Source organism: Lepidothrix coronata, unplaced genomic scaffold (assembly GCF_001604755.1).
Source record: "Lepidothrix coronata isolate B3197 unplaced genomic scaffold, Lepidothrix_coronata-1.0 Scaffold45, whole genome shotgun sequence".
NCBI classification, from domain to species: domain Eukaryota; kingdom Metazoa; phylum Chordata; class Aves; order Passeriformes; family Pipridae; genus Lepidothrix; species Lepidothrix coronata.
Window position 1 is genome coordinate 3920733 of NW_016690225.1, and position 21776 is coordinate 3942508.

Sequence of the window (21776 nt, forward strand, 5' to 3'; positions counted from 1 at the left end):
TAGAGCATAAAAGTGGCAATGCTGGTTCATATTACAAGAATATAAATAGATAAAATGTATGATACTTCAAAGTATTTTCAAGAACTATATATTTTATTATTGGTATATAAGTAAGTGGTAAAACATGAAGAAGATAAGGCAATTTTCAGTGCTATAAAATTTATACAAACTAAATTATTTTCATATATATGAGTGAAAGGAGAAAGAGGCAATACCTCATAAATGAAGCACATTACCATAATTTTCTACATGCCCTAAGATATCTACACTGACATATTAACTTCCATTCACTTGTTCAAAACATTTCAGCTTTCCAGAAAAAAAAAAAAAAAGATGAGAAGTGCTTTGCAAATTTCTCTTTAAGATTTCCTTCAAAAGACTTTATTATTTTTCTACTGTGTAAAAGCAAATGTGGTTTATGCATTACTAAGAAATAATGTGAACCTCTGGCCATATCTATTGGCTTCCATCAGTCTGTTTAATTATCCTGGTCCATAGGTTTTTATCTTGGCTGTTAATCTTGCCACTAAATACCAGACCTAGCAAAATCTGAGAGAGTAAGCACAACCTCCCAAGTCATAACATGGACTATATATAGCATGTGATCAGGAGCACAAAGTAAATTATTATTAATTATTAGAAAAATCTGTTTTCTCATCCAACAATGTCCTAGCACTTTAGGAGATGCCTGAAGTTACATAATTTTAAATTGCAGCTGTGACTGCCAAGTTAATGGCACCCTTTCAAATATGGCATTTCACTCAAAGATAGTTTAGCCTTTGGTCTTCATTCAGTTATTGTCACTGTTCTAGAACTTTTCCTCTCTTTGTGGCTGGCATTACAACAAGGATTGTTTTTAAAATGTAGCATAATTAATTTGCTAAAATCTCTTAAGAGTAAATAATTTTTAGATGTTTTAATGTTTTTTAAAAGGAATGCTACTGTATGTATTGTATGTATCATATTTATGTTACAAATCATATCTGTGTGGATATATATACCCTACTAAGCATTTGATTTACAATAAGAAAAGGCTGTAATGTTTTGGAAAGCAATCGTTCAACCTTTCCTAAATTACAACCTTAACTGTTACTCAACAAGTGTTTCTATGCATCTGTAACAAACATTAGGAACAGCATGATTCTGATTACATATTTTTTTCTAGAGATCATATCTTGCTTCTCTAATTCACTTGTCTTGAGGCTCTGACAATTTCCAAAGCAGAGGAGCACCATCTAGTTGTTTCTATATCAAAGCTGCTGCCCTTTTCTTTAGAAGTATGTACTGGTTTTGAAAGTATACTTTTCAAACATTTTTATTAACAATAAGATTTTTTAAAATCATAATTACTTTAGGTATATTTAAGCATGAACTCCCTTTGTCCTGTTTAATATTTATTTCTACATAAATGCAAGATATTCAAACAACTAAGAACATTTCATTTGCTTGGCTCTATCCTGTGTGTTTGCAAGTAGGATTTGGTGGTTAGACAGAGGACACTTCAGCATTGTGCATCAGCAGGAATGATCTCAGGAATTCCTTTGCCCTGTTCTCAGAGATGTGAGTGAGACCTGCTAGCACAGTCTCTCTCAAAGTCCTCAGCAAAGGGGAAAGTAGCAGATCAATAAGATATGGTTTGCTAATGCAGGATACACACCCACCGCTCTTCAGCCTTTCCTAAAGTAAACCCACCTATCACTCAGGGGGTTTAGCTTTTTTGCTTTTAACTGTACTATTTTTTATAGGAACACACATTCTGTTTGGGGGAACACAATCAGGATTTTTAGTCCCAATTTCAGCAGCATTCTCCTTACTGAATAGAGCAGAAATATTTTATTCAGACTGCCAGAAAATGCAGAGTCAGGATCTTTGCTGTAATCAGCTCACCTGCAGACTAATACTTCAGACTATCCACTAAAAATTTAAAATGGATAATGTTACCTATGAATTCTATTGTTTGTCAGCATGCTTCCATGCAGTATATGTATTAGCACCATAAGAAAATAAGTACTTGGCAAAAACCTAATACTTAAAGAGATCTATATAAGCCTGCCTATAAAAGTGTCAGGCAGGAGAACTAAGAAGGTCATTGTATCATTTTTACAGTTTCCCAAGTGCAAATTATCTTCACACTTAAAAACCTTCTAAGGTTGAATACCCGAAGGCACTTGAAGATCTACACTATATTCTAGACGTCAATTTAATACATCCAGAAAGACTGTAATACACAGAAGAAAAACTTACTCTTGTAACAGGCCTATTTCTTTGCCCTTGGCTTTTAGAAAAAAATTTTAAGTTACAAACTAAACAGGCTCAATCACTGTACTGGGATGAACAAAATCCCCTGTTCTTGGAGACAGCAGCATACGAGTAAACCAAAGGTGGAGAATAGACTTAATGAGGGAGTTGCTATGGGAAGCAAGGAAAAGCCCAAAGACAAACAACACTCTACCTCACTCAAAGCAGAAGTTTGTCTCATTCTACTACATAATTCATTTTTAGAAGTTGGCACCCTGGGAAACAGACGGATGCTACAAATTCAATTATTTGAAAGAACTGTTAGACGCAGCTTCCCATGATTCCTAATGAGGTCAGATTTAATATGAAATGAGCTAAAGCATTCTAATACTGGAAAAGAAAATGTAAAGCTAAAATCATCAAAATATATTTTCATGAACTAGTGCTAATGGTAGTGCTTTGTTGGCTTTGTTTCTCCAGGAACCAGAAAGCTAGAGAAACTGCAGAATCTGACAGAAAAAAATGCTTTAAAACAGCAGATGGCATCTTATTTTCTATTTGGTTCCTGGAAATCTGCTGAACTTTCATAATCTGGATCCTGAAAATTATCCTAACCTGTCAGATAAGTAAAAATTAAAATAAATAAACAAATCACATAAAAATAAACACAAATATAGAAGAGCTAATAATTTCACATATAGAAAAGTTAAAATACTCAATACATTCTATAGAACTGTATTAGGACCATTGTGCCAACACCTACTATGTTTCTTAAAGTCTGGTAACCCTGAATAAGTTAAAAAGAGCCAGAAAAATAAACAGAGGAAATACTTCAATATCTATATCAGTCTGCCATCCTCACTGGAAGTGGAACAGCGTGTCAGAATATTAAAACAGTCACTGGCAAGTCTCCAAGATAACAGCTGGAACATACCCAGCAAAGTCATATATCATAACAAACAATCTCTGTAGGAACAGAGACTATCTAAATAAAACCAAAAATGGTTACGATGCTCTGCTTCTTGGGAAGACCTAGAATGTTAGCCAACACTTGCTCTTGATGACCAGCCCAGCCATGGTGCTCCAGATCACTATGTGCTTTCTGCATCCATGAAGCAAGTCCTGACTTAACCCTATGGAGTTAGGTGTCCTTTTACAAGGAATCTCTTTCACAGATATCTAATGTGCAGAAGGGCCTTCCTATTGCCTTTCGAGACCCCTTTTTGTCTATACCTCACAGAATAGTTGATTCACTTTACTGTCCCATATGCTCCTGTCTTTCACCAGCCACGCTGACCACATTGTGTCAGTACGTAAAAAAAGAGGTTATTTGTGAAACTGGGGAAAGTTGAGAAAGAGTCTAAACCCCAAGAGAGCTCTGTCTAGACAGAAGCAAAATCCAGCACGGTAATGTCCCACTTTGTTTCACTCCCAGTCTTTATTCAGAGTGAAAGATTAGAACTGTCCCATAGTGTTGAGCTATGCCTAGGGCTACAGTTTTCTACCTAACTACAGATACACTCACCACAAGTGGATACACTCACCACAAGCGTCTCACTTTTTGTTCACATGATGTGGACAGCTGCAAGCTGCTATTTTCTCTTGAGTCCACAGAAACAGCCTGGGCAAGAAGACTGAATGCTCTAGAACTGACCTCCTCACTCCCACACCTTCCTCTTCTAATGCCCCAGTCAGCTGCTGGCATTTCTGCAGATACTGGCATTTCTGCAGCTGCTGTTCCAGGTCCAAAGTGAAGTTTCCACGCTTTTTTTTTTCCATTTGTTTTTCAAGAGGGAAAAGGCAGGACAATGGTGAGGTCAAAACAGCAGTAAGGGCTGTGTTATGACAGTGCGTAAAAGGAAAGTACACTCAACATTCTGGCAGTGGAGGATAGTCTACTCTGTCAGGAAGCAACACTAAAATTTTTGGTTGATTTCTGAGTTTGGATGGAGTTTTTTATTGTTTGTACAAATCCCTACTTACTTACAGTGTACAGCTACAATGTTTGTTTAAGGACAGATTCAGTTTAGACCTAAGGTATACATTACTGTGAGCAGAGACCTCTTTTCAGGTGAGAGAGAGAGGTGGTGTTGCTGGTGGGCAGGAAGCATCCAGGGCGTGATTGCTGGTTCCTGGCAATACTAGCACACACAGTTTAATACTTTTCATTTCCATTACTATAAATAGTCCTATTTTATCTCCTTTGTGTAATAGGCATTTAAGGCAGGCTGGATGGAACTCTGATGAACCTGATCTAGTGGAAGGTGTCCCTGCCCACAGAGGGGGTTTGGAACTAGATGATCTTTAAGGTCCCTTCCAACCAAGGCCATTCTATGAGAACTCATGCAGTCAATAAGCAGTGGTTTTGCTTTGTAAATGTGGTTGGCCAATTCAGTAAGTGAATTATATGGCTGATGATTCTAGTAACGTTACTTTTTCCCTAAAGATTTTTCTTTTTTTAATGTTTGCCAAGCACTGTAGTAGTCAAATGTCATTGTCAAAGACCTGCTTCCTTCCTAGCAATCTTACCTGGACCTCAGCCGTGTTCCTTCCCTGCTACTCCTCTCATTTCACTGAAACTGTCTTGCTCTCTCTGCTTCCTCTTTCTCTATTGCAACTACTGTTGATGAGAGAGTAAAGCTCTCTCATTAAAAATACGTACAACTCCATCCTGTTTACTCCACACTCAGACTGACCTCCTGGTCAAAACAGCAGAGCTGCACCATTTTATTGCAATAAATTACAGCCTCTTGAAACAATGAAACTTGAGTTGAAATGTTTCTGCTGCATATTACAGGACATAAGGGCACCTAGGAAAAAAGCAAGGAACAAACCCTAACTAATTAATTATTACAGCATTCCTATGCTTCAGAGAAGTAGGAAGGATTAAATCAGACTAAGAAAACAGAAGCCTCTCCCGACAGCTTGAATATATATCATTGCAGGTTTCTCACATTAAAAAGTAAAAACATTTACATGAACTCCATGCTACTTTTTCCATATCTGTTTATATTCAGAAATTAAACCCTTTGGTCATTATCTATGAAACACTTTGGTTACCCTTTGTCGTGTGTGGGAGTGGAAGGTTTAGAGAAAATTATTACAAAGCAAAGCCTTGCCGGAGAGTCTCGAGATATAGAAAGGACTCCCTTGCTTTCTAAACCCCTTCTCAGAGAAGAGTTTAGGTGCAGCTGAATCCTATCTTAGCCTTGGACTGTGTTAATGGTTTAAATTTAAGGAATTATAGAGGTATGATTAAACCACTTGGCCCCGCAGGTTTTAATGAATATTAATGGCCAGTCTTCGCGAGCGAAGATTTGGGAAAGGTCATTAACCCTTCGAGCCTGCGCAGTGGATTTTTTAGGTGAGACACAGCGTGCGCTGAACTGAGCCCACCCTTTAATCCTGAGGTTCATCTGCCGGGGCCGAGCAAGCTTGGACAGTGGCAGTGAGGGTCTCAGGACGTAGGTTTGTTTAGAGTGACCTTCTCTTAGATGGATTGCCTTATAGGGCTAACGAGCTCCATCTGCCCGGGGGGCCGGGAATCGAACCCGGGTCACAGTGGTGAGAGTCCTGCACCCTAACCACTAGACCACCAGAGGCCCCCTAATGAATATATCTAAATATATCTAAATATATAAATGAATTATCTATTATGACAAATTAACAAACAGGTGAACAGACAAAAGATCTTAATCAGAATTATTTACTACACAACATGAACACTATAAATCTACTAGTAGAGTATAATATAGCATAAAGTAGTATAGTACACTGTAACAAAGCAATTATTGAAACAATTATATTGAAGCTAGCAAAAAGAAATAACTATTAAGTAGAGATCTCATGTAACTCACCCATATCAACGCTCGTGGGGAGATTTCTTTCACTCAGCCTCGAGGAATATCCTTGGAGGGCAACCCCAGCCAAGGGAGGAATCTCCACACATACACCCCAAGAAAGGTTATGTCAGAAGACCTGACTGCATGAGAGAGGACTGAACTTTTATAGTATAAAGTGATTGACTGCTAGTCACACATTCACAGGCCAGCTACCAGCTTATCTGATTTGAAGTCTGGTGAACTAGGATGGTTTTAGTGTAATTAACACCAAGACAACACCTGGTTCCAGCAGTTGATCTTTCATGACAGCTTGCATGATTGCCTGATTGGATTATAGGTCTTATCAGGGTGGGTCTATCCTGCCACAGCCTTGAATTTAGTAAATAATGTCTTTGTTGGTCAGATAGCCTACTTTCAGATCAAGAAAGCAAGAGTAACGTTCCTATGATGTAAAATAAAACTACTACAAAAATTGCTAGCTGTGTTTCGTTTTTAGGTGGCTTTTGAAATTCAGCTGAGATTGAAAAGTGATGTAAGAATATTTTTTATAAATGAAGAAACTGCTTTCCCTGCAACATTTCAGTTTAATTATGTTTCTGATTTTCTCTTTGTAACCAGAAGCATTGATCAGCCTTGATTCATGTAAAGATCATCTTCTGCAGTGCTTCTTTCTTGTGATGTGATGGATACAACCTAATTTTCTAAAACTCTATATACTTGTTTACTAGCAAATAGAAGTTTTTTTCTTCATTCTTGCTCCACCCTGCCCCCTCCCCATCAAATACGTACATTTCCTATGTTCAGCAATCAAACATAACTTTTGCAGCAATACATACCATAGCCTGGCTTCATAGTCAGGGTGTAGTGATCCTGATGTTATGACCACAGACAAGTCTGGGACTTGGACATGATTTCCTTTTACTCTCTGAGGCCAGATATTAATAAAGTCCTGAATTCTTTTCTCATACAACATAAGGTCACACTCCAGAAAAAGCAAGGATTATCACTGGAAAATGGAAAGAAGAGAAGCCATGGATAACATCGCTGTCAAAACTGAGGCTGAAGTTGATAATATGCTGTCTTTTAACAAGGAAGCATGCTTAAGAAGTTTCTCATCCTCAAGAGTTCCTTTGGGTCCCACCTATTTTTCTCAATCAGATTACTAAAATGAAGCAACATTGTTCAAAAAAATTCGTCTTGGAGGAGAAGACCCACCAACCTGAATATAGCCAACTATGCATCATGAAAATCTGACAGCTTACTGCCACTAAGAGGGGACAGTAAACAACAATGGCATTACCATGTGTGTACAGAAGGGATAATTTTTTAAGCCTGTTTCACCTTCAAAGATATTTTATCATGGATGTACTGCATGAAAACTGTGTGCCCAAATACTTAAGGTCTGTGCATTTCAAACAACGGGAGGCAAATGTTATCCTTAGTAGTGTTGTGAAATTCAAAATGCCCTTAACATTTATTATACTGAGAATTATGATGAGTCTAATTTGTAGTAGACTTGTTAAACTGCTGGAAAGAAGCATATATCATCCCAGTAATAATTTTTCTATGCTTCTAATAAGACATACACATACAGGATTCAAAGTGTTTCCCTTATATGAAGTGAAAAAGACATAGACTTCACTCAAAAATACACTGACCTCATTCATCCTATTGTTTTTCCTGAGCTTTGCCACTCCTGAAGTTTCTTTCTGTAAGAACACTTTGTCTCTTCCTCAGCCTTAAGAGACATTAAAATCCTTTTTATAATCCAATACATTGCCAGTAAGAACTCCTTGTTCCAACCGGAAGGCAAAGCAGATGAATTCCACATCACTGACTATATTCCTAGAGCATGAATCCTTTTACAATCCCATTTGAGACTTTATATAGTACTTTTTATTCAAGCAAGTATAGTGATGCAACTTTTTTCCTAGTAATATATTAACTTCCTTTTTGTCTGACACAATTTTGCTACTATCTGCAAGTCCTACATGAAAGTGCAACAAGCTATTTCTTCGCCCCAATGTTTTGCCATTTTTGAAAATGTTAGGTGTAGGTCTCATTTTCCCAAACCAATTAACAGTTTGAGATGTTCAATCCAAACTTCCCTATGAGTCTTGTTTCAGAGGTAGATGACATTTTCTAAGACTATCAGCAACTTACCAAGATAAAAGAAGTTAACATAGGCCATAAGCAAGCAATGAATTTGTCATTCGGCTGTAACAACTCATGTACATACTTTTCTCGAGGGTCAGTGAGAAAGAGTAATCAATCATTCACTTGCTCCTAGGTAAGAGCAGTTTCTTTCTGGCAGCTATTGAACAAGCTGCTGTGCTACAAATTAACAGATGTGTTCTATAATGACTGCTCTATAGATCCATACTTTATCAACAAAAATGTTCTGTATAGTAGCCACACAAAGTTAGGCACCCAAAATTATCATAAAAAGGCTAATCATTGGTCTGGAGCCTACTACTCATGCCAAAAGTGTTTTTACAGCTAGTCATATGCTTGTGAGTCTCGGGCCCTAATTTCCAGCCAACAAAAACTGATGTGAAAACTTCAACTAGATGAACAGAAATCAGTTTTGGAAATGTTATGTAGAGCTGCTGGGCTTCACAAAAGAATAGGTTTTTTTTCAACTTTATCAACAAGCATATGGAAATGCAATATACACGTGGCAAATTAATATAATACAGCAAGAACAAGGTAATCTCTTAGTTCATATAGTGTCTAGCTTTGTGTTGCACTATATCAGAACTGCATTATCTGAAAGAATACAGAAACTAAAGTAGTTAGATAACCACCTCAAGATAATCCCATTCTTGGACTTTGTACATGTCCTAGTTAGAACGGCTGGGACCAGTTCATCATTGTATGAGTGTAACCCAAAACTGTGTATTCTATAGCCTTCCATGCCATTTCCCAGAAACTGTTATCAATGAACCATTTACACCATCTGCCCACAGAGCCTGACTGCTCAGGCTATAAACTAGGTGTTAAGAGGCCTGTGAGACAGGAGAATGCTCTTGTCCTCACACCCTTTGTGGAGCTCCCCACCCTGAGGAAAGTGCTGGGCATTCCTGCCTGAACTGGAGGATATATAATCTTGGAGTCTTGGAACTTTTTTAATCACTCCTGGGATCCAGAGGAAGACTGCAGACCACCACTCTCAACCAAACTGCAGATCACCCTTCTCAGCCAGACTGAGACCACCACTCTCAACTGGACTGCAACCACCACTCTTCAACCGGACTGTAACCACCACCCTCGACCAAACTGCAATCATCACTCTTGACCAGACTGCAACAGCACTCTCACCAACAGGTTTTTCCCCTCTCTCTTTACTTTGGACTCAGGGGGCCCAAAGAACACCACTCTGTTCGTGCCCCAGGGTGCTGGGTTATGCATTTGGGTTTTGTGGGTTAAAACCAATTGTTTGTCTGTATAATCATACTTATTGTATTATTTTATTAAATTGTTATTCTGATTTATAATCTCTCTTTTGAGTTGAGTTCATTTCCCCTGCTGGTTTACCTTTAAACCAGCACAGTACAAAACAATCTTTAATCTAAAACTTTAAGATGTCTTATAAATGTTAAATAACAGGCCTGTTATCTGTCTGTGGGCTTCAGTATTTTCCAGTCTGTGGATCTCTACAGCTTTTCCAGCAGATCTATACGTCACTTTAAATTTTCACATCCACTGGGTTATTGCATAACAAATCCAGTTCATATTGCAAATCCCTACTAAGTGATCTCTGTATCTGTAGCTCACCCAACTGCAGAGCACCCTTTTATCTTGTTTTGTTATGTTTTGAACATTCTGACAGAGTTGCTTACTCTTCTGATAGGTTTCACTGTATTGTGATGATTCAAATATATTCTATCCCTGCCTTAATGAAAGAGAAATTAGAATCCAACTTCAAACAACTGAAATGCAAATGGGTTAATCTTTAGCACTCTCAAGTCTCCCATCTGCCATTTAACTTCTTCCTTATAATCAATTCCTAAATTTTATTCCATTTAATATTAGATGGACCATATTAACTACTGGTTTCACTAGAATTGCATAAAAGATTAGTTTCATCCCCGATTATCAAAAACATATGGTGAGCCTGTCTCGTATCGGCCTTTTTAGCCACCAGCGTGCTTGTAACAAACGTAGGTAGAGCCCTTCCCAAATCTCCGTTCGCAAAGCCTAGCCATGATGATGACAATCTACTTTCACGTGTAGCAGCACTGAGAGTTACACTTAGTTCTGCTGCACTTCTTCCACTTCTTCGATTTACTGTGATAACAGATTAGCTAAGCAGAGCTAGAGGCATGTGAAAAACTTTTTTGCAGGTCTTAATCTAGATGCTGTTGAAACACGTTTGAAAAGGAGAGGGGTGTAAGGCTTGATATGCACACAGGTAACCCCAGGCACCAGGCTGTGGCCGAAAAGACAAAAGGCGAAAGTGGAAACCCACTTTGGTGCTTTTATAACACCACCTTTTGTATGTGCAATAAAACCCAAGGCTGTGTTCTCCCCCTGTGCTCTACGGCCTGCCTGCCCCCCCCTGCAGGGGCCCCTAGGCATGTCTGTGACAATGTTATCACTTGTAGCAAGGGAGTTACCTCTCGGCAGACAAAGATACACAGCATCCTGCATGAGAATGAATTCTTTCCCACGTTAAAGCCTTTTCGGGGCAGCAAAAGCTTCTTTGAGCAGGTGTTACCCTCTCCATTCTCACCATTTCTTCCAAAGGTCTCTGCACCTACAGGGGGAAAATACAGCACAAAAAATTATGAAATAATGAGAACTCCAGGTGACTCTATCCAGTAATTTTTATAAACATTGCACTAAAAACTAAGTACTTTATAGCATCCTGGAAGACACCATTTCCAATGGTAAAGTATTCACAGAATTATAGAATATCCCAAATTGGAAAGGACCCATAAGGATCATTGCATGCAACTCTCTGCTCCTCACAGGACTACCTAAAACTGAACCATACGACTAAGAGCATCAACCAGTCACTCCTTGAACTCTGACAGGCTCAGTGCTGTGACCACTTCCCTCAGGAAAGCCTGTTCCAGTGACCAATCAATCCCTCTGTGAAGAACCTTTTCCTAATTCCAATCTGAACTCCCCCTGACACAGCTTCATTCCATTTCCTTGTGTCCTATCTCTGGTCAGCAGAGAGATGAGCATCTGCCTCTCCGCTGGCTGCCTTGACAAAGTTGTAGATTGCCATGAAGTCACCTCTCAGCTTTCTCTTCTCCAGGCCAAACAAGTCAAGTGACCTGCTTCTCCTAAGTCTTGCCCTCAAGATCTTTCAGCATGCTGGTCACCCTTGTCTGGACACTCTCTAATACTTTTATGTCCTTCTTATATCGAGGCACCCAAAACTGCACACAATAGTGTGGAGGCTACACATTTGCAGCATTGAGAAGGAAAATGACCACCCTTGACCACCTGGCAATGCTGCGCTTGATGCAACCCAGGACACAGTTGGCCCTTTTGGCTGCCAGGGCACTGCTGACTCATATTCAACTTGCCATCAAACCAAATCCCCAGATCTCTTTACTCTGGGCTACTCTCCAGACCCTTGGGGGACACCACAGCTCCTTTTAATTCAGTATAGTTGTCAAACTTAATGTACATTTGATTCATGCATCCAGATTATTTATAAAAACATTAAAGAGCACTGTCCCTAAAATTGACCCCTGAAGAACCCCACTGGTGACTGGCTGTGGGACTGATGTAACCCCGTTTACTATAACTTTCATGTTGACTCATGAGCCAATTGCTTACCTAACCTATTATGGACTACTATGCTCTATGCTGGACATTGTATTCAGAAGGACACTGTGAGAGATGTATCAAAAGCCTCGCTAAAATCTCAAACCACCATATCTACTGGCTTCCCTGGGTCATAAAAGGAAATTAAGTTGGTCTTTCCCCTCATGAACCTGTGCTGGCTGTGACCAATGACTGTATTGTCTCTGAAGTGCTTTTCAATAACTCCCAGAATAACCTTCTCTATAATTTTACCAGACTCTGAAGTGAGGTTGACAGGCCTGTAATTACCAGGCTCTTCCTTCTTGCCCTTTTTGAAAAGCTTCCAGTTGACTGCGACCTCTCCAGACTCCCAAGATTATTGAAAAATAAAAGAGAGAGGTCCTACAATGACATCAACCAGCTCTTTCAGTACTCTGGGATGAATCCCATCAGGCTTTATAGATCTATGCATATCCATCTGGAGCAGGAAGTCTCAAACAAGTTCATCATTGGCTGGGAGTTCAGCATCTGCCAGTCATACCCTTCCAACACGGAGCTCCAGGGGTTCCAGGGACCATCATCAGTGTTGAAAAAAGAGGCAAAAGAGGCATTAAACATCTCCACTTTATCTGTGTCCCTATTAAAGCAACAGACCAACATTACTTCTGATTCTCTTTTTGTTATTAACATATGTTAAAAAGCCCTTTTTGTTGTGCTTCACAAATCTAATCAAGTTTTGGCCACGAGAATTTTTTCCCTACAGTGGTGAACAGAATCTCCATACTCCTACCATGTTGCTTGTCCTTGTCTCCAATGTCCATATACTTTTCTCCTCTGCCTAAGTTTTAGAAGAAAATCCCTGCTCATCCAAGCCAGTCTTCTGTACTACTTGTTTGACTTCTGATATTTTGGAATTGTTTGCCCTGCCTAATCATCCTGTCCATCACAGCCATGGAGCTCATTCCACCAGGTTTTGCTTCAGCCAATGATGTCATAGCTCTGAGACAGGGTCAAAGCTTCTAGCTCTTCTTTCTTATTCCTCAGGCTGTACACATTTGTATGAGGACATTTCAAATGTGGTCCATGTACTGAACACCATCGCTAGCAGACCATCCCTCAAACATTGGCATACCACCCTCAGACTTATCTGTAGGGAGCCTGGTTCAATTAGCTCTGCTAACTCCTATGCAAAGATCATTTTCCCCTTTGAGACAGGTGTAACCCATCTGTTGCCAACAGGTTTGGTGCTATGTAGACCGACCCATGATCAAAAAACCCAAAATTCTGTCAGGTACACCAGGCTCAGAGCCAGCTTACTGACATGCTGGCTCTTCCAGTTTCTTCCCCCATCATTTCCTGCAACTGGGCGGACAGAGAACACTACTTGTGCTTCTGATCCCTTAATCAGTTGTCCCAAGGCCCTGAAGTCTCTCCTGATTGCCCTTGGACTTCTTGTTGGAACTTCACTGTTTCCTACACGAAAAATCAATAACAGATCTCATTGCACCTTTACTCAGGTCCAAGGAAGGCAGCAGACCTGTTCTCTACAAGATCAGGTTGCAGGTGGTGTTGTTCCAAGTGGTTTTTTCCATCTTTAGAACACTGTCCTGATCTACAGCACAAGTCAGACGAGCTTCAGCTCCTCCTTTGATAATGTGGCCCTGTTCCCTGCTTCACACAGACACTGTTGCTCAGAAGTCATGTGATGACCTAGATCAGAGAGTTAATCTGGCTGAAAATTCATAGAATTAAAGGGTATATCGAGTGGCAAGGGATCTTGGGAGTTTGTCTAGTCAGGTGCAACACTGAACTCAGACAATATTTGCTTGGATCTTTGTGCATTTTGCTCTTGAAAACTTCCAAGAATGGATATACCACAACCCCTCTGCGCAACCTGTTCCACTCCCTCTGTCTCTCCTCAAAGGCCACATATTCCAGCCATCCTGATGGCCCTTAACTGAACTTACTCCAGTCTCCCCATGTCCTTCTTGTACAGGAAGAACCCAAACCACACTTTATTATTGTCGGGTATCCTTCTTGTCCAGATGTAGGACTTTGGATATATCATTGTTGAATTTAATGAGGTTCCTATTGGCCCATTCAGGTCCATTTGAATGGCAGCCTTAAACACTGTCAGGAGTACTGACACTACCCCCCAGTTGGAATCATTCACAAACTTAATCGATTCCTTTCTTACAGCATCAAGGCTCTCACAACTTGGAACTTTAGAAACATAAAAATATATATTCTCAGTCAGAGTTTACCTAATCTGGTAACATATCTCAGATAGAGTCTCAACCTATTTATGGTTTCAGGATTTCCTGAACTAGGCACAACTGTGAAGTATCTAGTAACCCACTTAAATTCTGCGATCACTTCTGTCAGCCACAACAACCAGCTGCCAGGAGTTCCACAGTTTAAGTTCCTCTTGTGTGGAAAAAACCTCACATTTTCTTTTTGTTTTGAATATGCCTTCTACTGAACTCTTCTTCATTGGGAAGAGAGAGTGAACAGCCTCTCCCCAATATCGTTCTCCAGGTCACTCCTTTTTACACACCCACATCCCCAATCACTCCCACTTGGCTGTTTTTCAGGCCATTTTGAGACCCACTAAACTATATGGAATCTATCACATACCTCTACTCACACCAGTCACACTTCTCTGAACCCGAACTCTACTATATCCTACTGAACTTGGGAAACAAGCTCTGCTGATGGGATATGGGCAAAGTATAGTACAAGTATAGTAATAGTCCTTGTTTTGCTGTGTATTCCCAAAGAGACGGAAACAGAAGGCTCCTTTCCTGTGTGTACCACTTCATCCTTAATACAAGTCAGAAGATCTAGTTGGCAACTAACGCACTTCAGATGCCTTCAAATGAGCTTTGGTCATTTGTGTCAGGGAGATATACGAAGTTCACACTTAATATTGTCCTCTTTGCTGTGTGCACTGCACTTCAGGAGCTGAGTCAGCTGTAGCAGATGCGAATCAGCACATTTTCTGCTTTAGTTCACAGCCTGAACTCCAAATTCACCCTCTGGAACACTTTTCCAGAGACTCACAAAAGCTGTGGAGCTCACAGCAGAGGATGGAAATCTCTTAAATTGGTCTCACCTATACAACCAAGACTTGCCTGAACATATGCAACAGGACCATGCTTCTAAACAGTACCATTTGGGCTGCTTAGCCAAGAGACAATAGGATCATGAAGCATTTTGGATATTCGTCATTAATTCTGTCTTCCATAGTCTGGATCTGCGTCTCCACACAAATGTATGACAAGCAAGCAGCCTGTGTTCAGCAGTCCAGTTCTACATTGCTTGGGAAAATCACAAAGCTTCAGCACAGAATTTCAGTACAGAGGTCAGATAAACTGTCTTTCCCACCCCTTCACAGCTGCAGTCATAACCTGAATTGAAGGCAGTGAAAATTGTTCAGAGGGCAAATGCATAAGCCTTCCATGCCAGCATGAACAACACAGACACCTGCTTATTAGCATGTTGTTGAGTCATGCTCTCAGCTACATGATGGGCTGTTACTTTTCAGCATGGTGCTGTGTTTTTATTCCACAGTAGGCCTTCATAGCAGGGGTCAGAGTGTGTCAAAGACATTGTCTTACTGGGAGAGATAAAACTCCACAAGGATTAGTCTCTATCCTATTATCAGTGTTTCACAAACTCAAAATAAAACTGGTGTTGTGTCAGCACATTAGCTGTGGATTTAAAAACAGTGATTTCTTAAATTACAGAGTAGAAAGAAAAAATAAAATTGGTGTTACCGCCTCAGCTGAAAGAAGAAAATATTAACTGCTTTTTCATTTCCTGAAGGTTTCATACTTACTTACTTCATGTCATTTTCTTAATCATGAATATCACATTGGAAAATGAACAAAATCATGTCATCGATGAGAACATTCAACAATTTTGTAAGACTACATGATCAATAATATTATACTTCCTTCGTGACAGCCAACAAATGTCCCTCAAAATTTTTTCCTTGTTCCATGAAACATAAATAAGAAATGAGAGCAGCAGTAAAGGTTTTTTGACAATGATAAATACACATCCATCTGACAAGCATACGTAACTGTTTTTTCCCAATATTACTCACAATGTAAGTGTGAGTAATATTTCTTTGTTTGTTTTACTAATATATACTAACAGTCTACATAATATACATTAAAATAAACAGGGAAAATATGAGATAAGAATTTCCTCTTGTCTGTTTAGATTAAACTACCCTGGAAAACAGAAGTGGTAAGTTGAAACATGTTTTCAAACATCGGTCAAAGGAGGAAAACAGGAAAACAAACAAGCCACTGTTGGCAATCTCAGGAGGCTTTCTTCTTGTGGAGAAGCAAAGAGACTAGAATGCCTCTAAGGCTACTGAGGCGTGACTCCTGTTCAGCACAAGCTATTGCCAGCCTGTATGTCAGATCACTATGTGGTATGAAAAATGGCAACATGAGAGTTTATTTCACTAGTATAGTCCCAATTTTGAGCTATATTAGCACCACTTTCAGCTGGCTTCCTGGTCTGTAATTCTACTATGCATCATCAAAAGTCTAATCAGCTGGAAGTGGCCATTTCTGGGCCTAAAGATGTCTTCCTAGTGCTAACTGGTCAGGAACAATTTTGCTGACTTTTATACCAACTAGGATAGGAGAAAGGAAAAGGCATTTAGGAACACCATATGGCACAGGGAAGGGAAAAAAACTGTCAGTTGCATAAATCAGGATTCCTGAGATCATGCTAGCATATACCACTTTTTCATAAGAAAACTGTTTTCTAGACGGAGGTAACAAAGATTAAATGTAAGTTCCTTTAATAAACCATCTGATATATGTTATGTTACTACTACATATGAAGAAGAAGAAGAAGGGGGTTTGTTCAAGTCCTAAATGGGGAAAGTAAATAGGCATAAGATAGATCACAGGAGAGGGAGAACTAAAGAATATTCTAATGGAGATCCTGAAGGTGCAGTTAAGACCCAGTCATAGCTCCAGCTAGATACAGTTAAGATTTCATCTTACTTACTATTTTAATTATGAGCTTGGAAATAAAAAAGTGTGTACTAATGAAATTTGTAGATGGCCTGAACAGAGGCTTTATTAAAACAGAGGCAGACCAGAATACAAAAACAATTGGATGAGCTCACATATTGGAATGCAATGAAATTGAAAACTAATAAACAAGCAGTTACGATGCCATAACTCATGAGCTGGAAATATAAGTCTATCACAGAATAATTATGTGGTTCCGAGAAAAAGATCATAGGGTGAATTATGTAAAGTGTATCTAGCAGTCCAGTGTTAATGGCATAGTACACAACAGATACACTGTACAATTTTGTGTGATACTTAACAAATCAAAATTCAAACTGAAACAGGAACAGACAAGAACTGTTGGGCTCACTGAGAAAATGAGGAGTCTACTTTTTCAGAGGAGACAATGATAGTGGATGTGGACACTCACAGCTGCTTTCTGGAGCTTTCTCCATGAAGGGACCATGCAAGTTTGCATCTCCTCCAAGCACTTCTTCCTGCCTCTACATCAGTAGTGGTCAAGTAGCATTTAGAGATGATAACTGCAATTGTTACACAAGTGTTCAGGTGTTAAAGAAACAAATTGACTGAGTGGGATTTACTGATTTATAGGAAGCAGTGCACCCCAGTTGTTTAAGTTTATCTGGGACATAACTTACACTTGGAAATTTAAGAATGTCAAAAAAAAAAAAATACAAAAGGTTAAAGCTGTTGTTTGCCCAAATTGGAAACACAAAGCCAACCAACCAAAGAAACAAACAAATACCACCCAATAATCAATACACAAAATTAGACTCCACTTAATAATAGCAAACCTCCTTATTTGTTCTAGGTATCTTTCATACACTTAATGTCATGTCTTAGGGAGTAAGTAATACATAGCTCACCATCTGAACTCTGTTTCTGAGAAATGAACCTTGTCTCTGTGATACAGTCTTACAAAATACAATCCCAAAGGTCTCTTCCAATTTATATCAATCAGTTAAGAGCTGGCTTTAGCAAAGAAAAGACTTGAGAATACAGATCTTTTTCATATTTTACCTAGCTTTGGAAAATTACTTGCATTGTTGGGTTTTTTTTAGTTTTTCAAATTCTTTGGATGCCTGACAAACATTTCAGTATTCATAGGACTTTTACTTTTTTGGGACTATTAATTCTTTTTGATTAGGAGGTCAGTTGAAATGTAATTTTCACTGTTCCTTCCTTTCTCAAGATTATTTACCTGCAAAACTCTTTCTTGCCAGTGCTGCATTCTATAACCTGTATGTCCTAGTAACAGAATGTGCAGAAATCATGTCAATCTAATAGTTGATGTTACATTCCTAGCTTTATAGACACCATGAAATTGCATGTCATCAACCCAAACAACAAGCCTATTAAGATGGCACTTACTTAATGTAAGTAAGCTCCATTTGTTGTCATTTTCAGGAGTTCGTTATGGCATGAAAGCTAAAACAGCCTGATGTATTCAAGCTGACAGAACAGCAGCTGTAAAAATATATTGCTGCTTTCTGTAAGTACTACAGGATTATAAATGCTAAGGAGGAACCGACAGCAAGACAATACTGGCGCAAGAACAGACAGCTATTAACTACTCATGGAATTCCGAAGGGTAGTCACCATCTGATAACTGAGTTCTTGTAAAACCTGAAGTAACTCTGAGGTCAAAATGTCAACAGTTTAGGACAAAACTGTAAATTTGTAGGATATTTTTGGCATTGTATGTATTTGTTTCTGTAATAAAAAAGGTGGGCATTCCAAACCCAGTGTTCTCAAGAGTAGTCCTAATCTGCTCCGATAATGAATTATAACATCTTCTTGCAACTACTACTCTTCATTTTCTCTACCAGTGTAGAATCAGAGCACACGGAAATAATTGTACAATTCAGTATATTTCCCTTTAGCATCTAAAAACCTGCTACTACCTTTTACATAAGGGCTCAAACACAGCCCCTGCTACTACCTTTTACATAAGGGCTCAAACACAGCCTGTGGATTTTTTACTAAGGGTTTGCAGTGTACATTTAAATCTCCCCTACCTCCACTTCTGAAATTGCCTTCAGATTAATGTTCATAGACGCTGCATTAAGACTAGACTCCCTTTTCCTTGAGGCACGGTTGAGTACCGTGGTAAAAATATTACATTCTTGCCTAGCAAAATACTGTGTAACATACTGACAGAAATCCAAAAGATAGGTAAATGCAAACAAACATATATATATGTAGATTGACTGGTCACTTTATACACATAGTGAACACGAAACTGAAAGGAAGTCTGTCACAGGTTCAGCAGATGAAGTACCCAAGAACCTGTGCTCAACATATGCCATAGATCTAGTGCCATATCAATGCCCTGGAAATTAAACAAACTGAATCAATACTAAAATATTATATAATAAGTTAAGATATCTTAAATAGCATTGGTACAGCCATCTGCTTGGAAGACTCCTAGGGGTCAAGATTTTGAGTCTGTCCATGAAAGTAAGAATGGACATAATGGACCCAAAGGTATTTTAGGTCAGCACTGTCTCTCCAGTGGGAAATTACTGAAACAAAGAACAAAAGAAAAGAAAACACCAAAGTATTCACTGTACCTTCTCAGAGTCCACCAATATACAATTCAGGGCTTTACTGAGGGAAAGATGGCTTTGTACACTTTTTATAGTCTTAAAATGGATTTCATGAATTTGCTGAATATGCTTCTAGAAACCATGTGGTGTACTAGCACTCTGAACACACTTCCACAGCCTGATGAAGCACAACGTGGAAATATCTCTTCCAAGAAGACGCCATCTGCCAGTCTTTTGGTGCTCACTATCCGTCGCCGGGAACGCACCGCTCCAGGTCCACCTTCTGCATATGTTTATGATATTAAGGGCCTCTAGCACATCCAGCTTCCACCATTCCTTTTCCAGCCTGACAAGTTTTTGTCTGAATAGTGATTTGTGCTAAGGAAATCACTCAGTATCCTTGTTTTGCATCTCTCTTGTTTTTCCATATCTGCTACATAATTTTTCAGATGATGAAATGAGGTTTGCACATTGAAGATTTCAGGACAACCATATTTGCCCAGCCATATAGCAACCCCTGAGCTGTATGAGATGCATAATGAAGCTGTGCAGCATCATTTTCCTTGATGTACTCCTTCTTTCTCATGGCAAATCTCTTTATACTCATTAATTCTATTAATTTTTATACATTTTATCATTTTTCCTGGGGAAACCATCAGTTTTTCTCTAATTTCCCTCTGGTATCACATTTACTACACTTCAGCCTTCTAGCACCAAAGCCAGTTCCCACTACGGTGCACTAACTATAGTTAATAGTACAGTTGCTGTCAAGCAATTTTGTAAGCTTTCATAAATACCGTCTCATAGTGCTCTTTGCTAATCCCTGTTTTGCTGGCTTTTTCATTTCAGACACTGTAGTTTGCGCCACCAGAAAGTTCAGAGGCTACTGGTACTCTGATGCACCTTTCTAGAAACTAAAATTCTTCCTGAGGACTCCTCATGGTGAATGGCAACACAGAAAATTCACTTAGTGTTTGGTTGTCAAAACATCCTGGCATCCCAACCTGCAGAGAAATAGTGGGGCCAGCAGGAAGAAGGAAATGATTCTTCTTTTGTAATGGTACTGATGGGGCCACACCTTGAGTTCTGTCTCCAGTTCTAGGACCCTCAATTCAGGAATGACATTGCGCTGGTGCGTGTCCAGACAAGGGCAACAGAGCTGGTGAAGGGTCCGAAGCACAAGTCACATGAGGAGCAGCTGAGGGAGCTGGGGTTGTTTAGGCTGGAGAAGAGGAGGCTCAGAGTGGGTTTCATTGCTCTCTACAGCAACCTGAAAGGAGGTTGTAGCTAGCTGGGTGGCAGTCTCTTCTCCCAGGCAACTAGTGACAGGACAATATAATATAGGCTTAAACTGCATCTGGGGAAGTTTAGGTTGGACATGCGGAAGAATTTCTTCCCAGAATTAATGATTAGATAATGGAATGGGCTGCCCACGGCGTTGGTGAAGTCACCGTCCCTGGTGGTCTAGTTGACATCGTGGTGTTTGGTTATAGGTTGGACTTGATGATCTCAGAGGTCATTTCCAACCTAAGCGATTCTGTGATTCTGTAGCACAGTTTCCAGCAGCATTCGCTGTCACGAACCTCCGCCGGCGCAGGGCAGGGCCGGAGCTGGGCAGAGCACACACCTGTTTCTGAGCAGGACCGCGTGGAGCACGCACCACTTTGCACCCCAGACTTGTGTGGACACGACACGGCCGCCGGTCGCTCCAGCCCCCCCACAAGCCGGGCCCGCCGGGTCCCCCTCCGCGCCCCGGCACGGCCCCGCGCAGAGCGCAGGCGCGGCGGGGCGGCGCGGGGGCGGGTTTGAACGGTGGCGGGTGTCGGAGCCTCCCGGGTTGTGGCGGCAATGGAGCCCGTTCTGACAGGTACCGGCCCGTCCGCCCCGCGAGGGCTTCTCCTGGCGCGGCCGAGAAGGGCCGCCGGGCTGACGCGGGCCTCACTGTCCCGCTCCCCTTCTCCTTGCGGCCCTTGCCCCGGCACCTTCCGGCTGGGCAGCCGGCGGGAAGTGGCCGGGCCGGGCGGGTGAGAGGCTGCAGTCGCGGCCGGCCGTGGTGGGGGGACAGGGCTCCCCCTCAGGTCGCTCTGGCTTCGCCGCAAACCCGCCCGGGCCCGGCGGCGGGGCCCGGCGGTTCCGGGGCAGGCGGGCCGTGCCCAGCAGGCCCGGCGTGAGTGTGAGGTGCCGGGACGGGCCGGACCCGCCTCGCTCGGGCTGCCCCGCTGGGGTGGCTCCCGGTACTGCGTGGCTCGGAGCCGCCATCCGCTCTTCCTGCTCCGGTCAGTCCTGGCTTCCTTCTGCATCTCTTTAAATTTCTG

The 21776-nt window shown here is 40.7% G+C and overlaps 1 protein-coding gene and 1 long non-coding RNA gene across 2 annotated transcripts in view; one reads left to right on the top strand and one right to left on the bottom strand.

The window, feature by feature from the left end:
• Positions 1-7742: 7742 nt before the first annotated feature.
• LOC108497127 lies at positions 7743-20562 on the bottom strand. Its single transcript, XR_001874689.1, has 3 exons — positions 19486-20562; positions 10700-10839; positions 7743-7818 (listed from the first exon to the last, which is right to left on the bottom strand). It is a non-coding gene; the product is annotated as an uncharacterized LOC108497127 (long non-coding RNA).
• Positions 20563-21260: 698 nt separating this feature from the next.
• Positions 21261-21776, top strand: part of MCPH1 (microcephalin 1) — a 119726-nt gene continuing 119210 nt past the window's right edge. Inside the window, 1 exon segment of the mRNA XM_017814560.1 lies at positions 21261-21328. Within this exon segment, the coding sequence (XP_017670049.1) occupies positions 21310-21328 (19 nt within the window). The 5' untranslated portion in view covers positions 21261-21309.